Genomic DNA, 7,946 nt, shown 5'->3' on the forward strand with positions numbered 1-7,946 from the left:
AGAATGGACCAGGATGGGTGGGTGTGCTGTAAAGAGGGAGTAGCCCTTGCCACCTCTTGCTTCAGGCAACGGGGACAGCCATGCTGACAAGCTTGCTCTTTTCCTTGCATGCTTCTCTCTCAGGAGAGTTGGCATTTATAATGTCCGAGGAATAACATGGGGTCAGCAGCACCTGCTGCCTGGGACTAGAGCTCTGGGTCACCAGCGCTGCTTGCTCTTGCAGAAAGTACCGCCACGGCCACCGTCAAACAGCCGGAGAAAGTGGCAGCCACTCGGCAGGAGATTTTCCAGGGTAAGTAATGGGCAGTATGCTCAGAAGTTATGTGACTTCAGAGCCTGCCAGCTACTCATCGCACAGGACCTGGTCTCCCTCTGTTTAAGTATAGGAACTTCAGAGGATGTGTGCCTCAGTGGTAGAGTGCCTGCTTGGTGTGTTTGAGATTCTGCACTTCAGCCCAGCCCCATTTCTTAAAGAGAGCAAGAACTTTCTTGGTTCTTGTGCGTGCCAGGTGATTGAGAGTACTGGGCCTTCTTTCATGTTTGCGTCTGAGTGCTCCTGGCCTTGCTTCTGGGATGTGTGATGGGGTGTAGCCAGAGTTCAAAGACACTGGTGCTTGTTTTTGATTCATTAGTTGTTCAGTCCATGTTACCTTATAAAGTTTGTCTGCTGTTAAAACACTGGTTTTGAAACCGAGAGACTGTTGTCAAGGAACTCGAGCTCAGCCCTCCTCCAGATCTTGTCCTGAATCTGTTCCTCAAGCCTGGTGAGGCACAGAGCTGACCAGTGACTGCAGGGAGAAAGCATGCCTTAGAGAAGGGGAGAGAGAGCAGGGGTGAAGCTGCTGGAGGTGGACACCTTTCACAGCCACCTGCCATGCGCCTCTTCACCTGCTTCCAGCCTGTGAGGAATACCAGAATGAGCCTGGTGGAGTCATGGGGACCCTGGGCTAGGACCTGGCCATGGTGCATAGTGAGGAGTCTTACCCACAGGCCACACGAAAGTTTTCTGAAGGAAAAGTTTTATTTATTTATTTATTTATTTATTTATTTATTTATTTATTTACTTACTTACTTACTTACTTAGTTATTTATTGGTGCTGGGATTGAACCTAGGGCCTCAAGCATGCTGGGTATAAGTGTTCCAACACTGAACTACAGCTCTTGTTATCTTTATTATGTTGAGACAACATCTTAATGAGGCACCCAGGCTAGCCGTGAATTCACTCTGTCCAACAGGCAGGCCTTGAACCGGCCCCTCCTGCTTTGTCCTCCTGAGTAACTGGGATTACAGGCCTGTGCTACCATGTCTGGTGTTTCTGCAACATTCTGAAGTAGCTCTTCATTGAACATAGTAGCACTCACTTGTCACTCAAGACAGCAAGCTGAGGCAGGATCACAAAGTTGAAGCTAGCCTGGGCTACAGAGTTAGACCCTCCAAAAAAGAAGTAGCTCATTATTGGCCTTCTGTCTTAACTGTCTAGTACATAGAGTGGATTTGTCCCTCCCCTGAATTTGTAACTTTAACAGTACATACTTCATCATCATAGGCTTCCTAATCTTCATCCAGCTCTGCAGTTAAGTGCACATGCTGTTCTTACAGAGGACCCCAAGTTCAGTTCCTAACACTCGTGTCAGGTGGCTAACAGCTGTCCCCTCCAGTCTCAGAGAGAGATAGACAGACAGATAGACAGAGAGAGACCCACAGAGAGAATATGAATCATTGATGGACTAAAGCTAAAAGTCTTCAGATGCATTAGGCATGGGACATTAGGATCTCAGACTTGGTGAATTGCTTCAGAGGTCTTGCATAAGACAGAGAGGCATCTTCCTGGAGGGTTATGTAGCATGAACCAGACAGAGCTGAGAAATGTCCTGAGGAAGAGTTAGCAGCCAGCTGGACATGCGCAGGTCCTCCCTCTCAGGAGGCCTGGGTGTTCAACACGATTGGTGTGGAGATGCAGAAACCAAGTGACTGTGTCCTGTGGATTTCAGAGCAGTTAGCAGCGGTGCCTGAGTTCCAGGGGCTGGGACCCCTCTTCAAGTCCTCACCTGAGCCTGTGGCCCTCACCGAGTCAGAGACTGAGTATGTCATCCGCTGCACCAAACACACCTTCTCAGACCACTTGGTGTTCCAGGTAAGCACAGTGGTCTGAGCAGTCCCAGATCTGATGGGGCCTGTAGGGCTTACCATGAGTTGGTTGGGGGCTCAGCTTGATGACTGTACCTGTCACCAGCAGGTGTGTCTCATCCCGCTTTGCCCAGGACTTCTATGGCTTGTGAATGTCAACCAGGCAGAGGGCTGGGGATGGGGGGTATATCCTGCCTCTTCCCATAGAGCAACATCTGAGCCCTTCTCCTCCTTATCCAGTTTGACTGCACAAACACCCTCAATGACCAGACCCTGGAGAATGTCACAGTGCAGATGGAGCCCACTGAGGCATATGAAGTACTCTCCTATGTGCCTGCCCGGAGCTTGCCCTACAACCAGCCTGGGACCTGCTACACACTAGTGGCTCTGCCCAAGGAAGACCCTACAGCTGGTGAGCTCTCTGTAGATACCACCCAGGCTCCATGGGAGTTGTGCATCGAGGATGGCAGAGAAACTCCTCGGTTCCGACAAGAGACTTGCTCAGGCCCAAGTTCCTTTCCAATATTACCCTGTTTCATTCTCAGAGCAACTCCAGGAAAGGGCCTGCCTATTCCTGCTCATAGGTGAGGAAGCTGAGGCTGAGTTAGGTGGGCTGTATTGAGTTTAGAATCAAAGCCTGTTTGGTCTTCAGACAACGTGGTACTCTTTCATTATGTGCTCTCTCAAAGACACGCACAAACACCCACGCATCTTAAATTCATCTTTCCGGCGATCTGACCAGCTGCTTTTTCTGTGATGGACAGTAGCCTGCCACTGAGGCATGGTCAGAGCCACGCTGCATTGCCTCTGGTTCTTTAGTCTTGTCTTTAGACCTGGGACTGGACGCTCTTGTCCTAGGAGGTGGTGCCGCCTTTGTCCAGCATGCTGGGGTTGATGGTATGTTAGCTGTTCTAACGCTGCCTGAAGGGCAGGACATGTCCATGTGACTCTGAAGGAGCTTGTCTTCATCCAGTCCTTCTTCCCCACAGTGGCATGCACATTCAGCTGTGTGATGAAGTTCACCGTTAAGGACTGTGACCCCAACACTGGAGAGATTGATGAAGAAGGCTATGAGGATGAATATGTGGTAAGGGGATAGTGTCAGGGACTGAAGCCATAGCTCAGTGGTTAAAAAAAGCACTGGTGTTCTTTCAAAGGACCCAAGTTTAATTCCTAGTGTCCACATAGTAGATAACAACTGTGTGTAACTGCAGTTCCCGGGGATCTGATGGCCTCTTCCGGCCTCTGCAAGCACTACGTGGCTGTGGTGCACAGGTATATATATATATATATATATATATATATATATATATATATATATATATATATATATATATATATAAATGTATGCACACTTTTACATGCATTTCTGATTATTTTCTTAGGATAAATTCCTAACTGGCTCAAAAGGAAAGCATGAAGACTTTAAATCACTGTAGTCAAATTGCTTTCTAGATAAATTTGCTCTGCTGAGCCCCAGCGTCCCGTAGTCACTAGAGTACAGCTGATGTTCACCCTTTAGAGTAACAACCGTGGTAGAGAAGGGCCATTCCTGAGCCAAAATGAGGCAGGAGGTGCCTTCAGACTTCTCTGGGGAGCTGGAGCTGAGGTAGCACTGTCACAGCAGTGGCTGTATGCGCTGTAAACCCCTGCCAGAGCAGATTTCTGTGAAGATCTGTCAGAAGAAGGGACAGAGGACACAGTCCAGGCTGGCTGAATGGGAGTCTTAAATGTCAAGTTCACAGCTAAGGTGATAATAGGGTCCAGCCTAGGTTGTTCCTCGAAGACAGAGCTACAGTACAGAGTCGGCTGAAGAAATGGCTGCTGCCTGTTGAAGGAGCGCCCCTTTCATTGAGTACCTTGGGATGGGTCCCAACATAACTTGTTCTGTCCCGAAGCCCACCATGTTCCCGCGCTGGAAGTACCTGCTAAGTGAGCTGCGGGAAGAAAGGGAAAGTGGCTGAGTTCAGAGCAGAGGCCTAGAAATGGAACAGGAAGTCTCTCCCTGGAGTCTAACTTCTATCCCCATTTCTCCAGCTGGAGGATCTAGAAGTTACTGTGGCCGATCACATCCAGAAAGTCATGAAAGTGAACTTTGAAGCAGCCTGGGATGAGGTCGGGGATGAGTTTGAGAAGGAGGAAACATTCACCCTGTCTACCATCAAGACACTTGAAGGTACAAAGCTGGAGACACCATCTCTGACCTGGCTGCCTTTCAGGGCCCTCAGCTGTACTGTAGCCGCTCTGTGCCTCCCTCTTCCCACCAAGAACCCACGGCCATATCTAGAGGACATATACTGAGTGGTGGTGGCCAAGACTCGGCACTGGCCTTTTGGCTCAGCAGGAAAGTGCACACATTTTTTTTTTTTAAAGAGACAGGGTTTCTCTGTGTAGCTTTGTGCCTTTCCTGAAACTCACTCTGTAGACCAAGCAGGCCTCGAACTCACAGAGATCCGCCTGCCTCTGCCTTCTGAGCGCTGGGATTAAAGGCGTGCATCACCACTGCCCAGCGAAAGTGCATACTTAGTGTGTATGAGGCCAGGATTTAACTAGCACCCAACAAAATACACACACACACACACACACACACACACACACACACACACACACACACACACACGAGACTTAATAGTGCTGGGGTTTCTTCCTACAGAGGCTGTGGGCAATATTGTGAAGTTCTTGGGAATGCATCCTTGTGAGAGGTCAGACAAAGTACCAGAAAACAAGAACACTCACACACTGCTGCTCGCTGGTAAGAAACGTCTCCTGTGCGAGGGTCTGGGTAGCTTTACAGGTGAGGATGCTGCTGGGCTTTGTCTGCCCCAACCATTCCCCCCTACACACACCCCCAACACACCCGTGTGCTCCAGTAGTCCTGGCAGGGCCTTGTCCTTTTTCCTGTAAGATTGGCTGCAGTGGGTGTGGCCTGATGGCTCAGCATTTCTCCCTGACTGCTGGTCTCTGAAAGCAGCAGATCTAACATTGGGGATACAAATGCCATCTCCCCAGCCCCCAGTGTAGTTTAATGTAAGTTTTTGCATTTTGAATGAAGTGTCTTCCATTCATATTTCTTTTTCCAGTAACTTGTTGATGTTCCTTTGTCCAATGATCAACTTTATTGGTTGTTTTTTGTTTTTGTTTCGTCTAAGAAGAATGGGTATGGGGCCTGGCCTGATAGCTTACCCTGTAATTTCAGCGTTTGAGAAACTTTTGTGTAAGTTTAAGGCCACGGGCTTAAACACCTAAGCAAAGCAAAATGAAAGAATGACTATTTAAGCATTTTGTCTTGGAAATTTTCAAACACATACAAAAATTAAATAGGGCATATAATGAACACTAACTGTCTTCCCACACTCAGAACACCTGTACCCACTCTCCCCTAGAGTATTTGCATGCAAATTATTTGTGTAATTCATATGTAAATACTTGATATCCGTGTTTAACTCAAAAAGGGCCCTAGATTATTTTATTTGAGACAGTTGTGGGGATGGAGCTGGTAATTGAGGGCATTGAAAACTCCGGGACTGAGGCTAGGCAGATTCTTGATGCAGTCTTGCTGTGTAACCCAAGATTTCTTGTTCTTGTAAGTAATCCTCCTGTCTCAGCTTCAATGAACTACACACCTGGTTTTTTGTTTGTTTGCTTGGTTTGGTTTGTTGTTTGTTTGGTTGGTTTTTTTTTTTGCCCCCTCCAGTGCTGATAATCAGACCCAGAACCTCTTGCCTGCTAGGCAAGGCAAATGTTCTACCATTGAGACACACCCAACTTTGGGGTTTTTTTTGGGGGGGGGGGGCGTGTTACTTATTGTGGGGGTGGGGTGAGGTGAATGTTTACAAACACGGTTGGGAAGATGTTCTGCTTTAGTGCGTGCTCACAGCTCACCGCCACCAGGCTCACCCCTCTGGCCTTGATGAGGCAACTCAGTCCCCTGGGTCTGTCAAACACCTGCTTTGTGGTTTTTTTCTTACTAGGGCTCTTCCCCTCATCAGCACTCTCAGATTCAGCCACTGTGGGAGAGCCTCTGACATGAGGTTTAAGCCTTTTGTATCTGTGCTTACTTGAGCCTGGCAGGAGCCTGAAATAGTTAACATTCTTACTGCCATACTTTGTTGTTAAGGGTGCCAGAGTTCGGAGAAGCAGTGAGGTTTGCCCAGCCCTCCCAACTGGGCCTCCGCATAGGGGCTGCCTTGATCAGCTGCTACATGGGTCACCCTTAATGTAGCCTCCTACTTCCTCTCTCTTCTTCCAGGTGTGTTCCGGGGCGGTCATGACATCCTTGTGCGCTCTCGACTTCTGCTTTTGGACACAGTGACGATGCAGGTGACAGCCAGAAGCTCCGAGGAGCTGCCGGTAGACATCATCTTGGCATCAGTGGGCTAAAGTCCTGCCTACCTAGGCCTACTCCTGCCTTTTCCAACACTACGTTGAAGTAGCTTCTTCCCCGTGAAGCCAGTGGAAACCCTTCCCCACACCTCTGTATTCAGAAACAATCACAAATCAAGACAGATTTTTTTTTTTTAATTCCATCCTATCACCCAGGAATGCTAGGGTAGATTTTTTTTCATCCTACCTGCAAGGAGACATCACAAATGAATAAAATGTTCAGACTTTCTCGCATATTTATCCCCAGAAAAACTGTCTTACCCCTGTAATAAGTCAGCATGTATTTCTTAGAACTGCTTCTTCTGCAGGCTTGTGCTCAGGGCCTCCACTCTCCCCGGGGCCTCCTTCACCAAGCGGAGCATGCAGGCACCCCTTGGGGCTGTGCCAGTGCCAAGCTTAGGATGGGGATAAAGGCGAGCTGAGTGAAGACAGCTAGCGGGTCTGATGAGACACTCCTCTTCAGGCATTATAGATGGATGGGGCTCCACAGGGCTGAGGTCCTTCGCCAGGGTGTTACCTGATGAGCTCTGGATTGGGGGGTGTTCGGAGGGTCTGCTCTGGTCGGTCTGTGATGGGAAGAACAGTCTCTGTGTTCTCTTTTGGCTGGAGTAAAATCTTGGGGTATGCCCCAATGGTCGTGGGCTTTAAACTCAAATCAGGTGGTTTTAAACCATTGGAAACAGCAGTAGAACTTTTTAAGGAGTGGACCTCCTCTGGGAGCTACTGAGATGGCCAAGACTTGACTACCCAAGTGGTGGAAGGAGAAAACCATTTCGCACAAGTTGTCCTCCGATCTCCTCATGCACACTTGTATGCAGCATGCCCATGCACATAGACATGCGCATGTCAGAGCATAGGCCTGCACCTTTAGGCCAATCCCATAACATGAGGAGAACCAGCCACACCTGAGCATAGTTAAGACGATGTCTGTGCTGTGGACTAATAGTAACTCATGATTTATGGTCGTGGCTCCTCCATGTGATTGGTTGTGTTGAACTGAATCACGTGATGTGAAAGTTCCTGTCACCCTTAAAGGGTTGCAAAGAGTCAGATTTCTCATTTGTTTGGGGGAATCTGCTCATGGAGGTGCTCTGAAGGCTGCTCCCTGAAGACATTCCTTGTCCCCAACCTCTCCATCCCTCTCCCAGGGACGCCTTGGAGCCGCTGATCTTGCTTGCCCTCTGCCCCCCTTTCCAGCCCTTAGTGGAGGGCCTCTCCAGGCTTTAAAGAAAGCCTGTCCTTCCCTTTAATGCCCACTCTTGCTTAGACCTCCATAATTGTATTCTTTCTGCCTAATGTCTTCCCCTCCCACCCCCTGGCCTGATCACAGCCTGGAGGCCATTCCATTCTAATAAACCTCACTGAAGGAAATTGTGTCTCCGCCTCCTTTTGTGAAGACAACTGTGTTCTTGTTTTATTTAAAGGCACACACACA

General features: G+C 48.6%; 1 protein-coding gene across 1 annotated transcript in view; it reads left to right on the forward strand.

Annotated features, from left to right (window-relative positions):
• Copg1 (COPI coat complex subunit gamma 1) overlaps positions 1-6,763 on the forward strand; it is a 25,352-nt gene extending 18,589 nt beyond the window's left edge. The window contains exons 18-24 of the mRNA XM_028854110.2: positions 224-292; positions 1,993-2,135; positions 2,369-2,540; positions 3,118-3,215; positions 4,166-4,304; positions 4,782-4,880; positions 6,378-6,763. Coding sequence (XP_028709943.1) covers positions 224-292; positions 1,993-2,135; positions 2,369-2,540; positions 3,118-3,215; positions 4,166-4,304; positions 4,782-4,880; positions 6,378-6,508 — 851 coding nt within the window. The 3' untranslated portion in view covers positions 6,509-6,763. The remainder of the gene's footprint in view (positions 1-223; positions 293-1,992; positions 2,136-2,368; positions 2,541-3,117; positions 3,216-4,165; positions 4,305-4,781; positions 4,881-6,377) is intronic.
• The last annotated feature ends 1,183 nt before the right edge of the window (positions 6,764-7,946 follow it).

Source organism: Peromyscus leucopus, chromosome 3 (genome assembly GCF_004664715.2).
Source record: "Peromyscus leucopus breed LL Stock chromosome 3, UCI_PerLeu_2.1, whole genome shotgun sequence".
NCBI lineage: Eukaryota > Metazoa > Chordata > Mammalia > Rodentia > Cricetidae > Peromyscus > Peromyscus leucopus.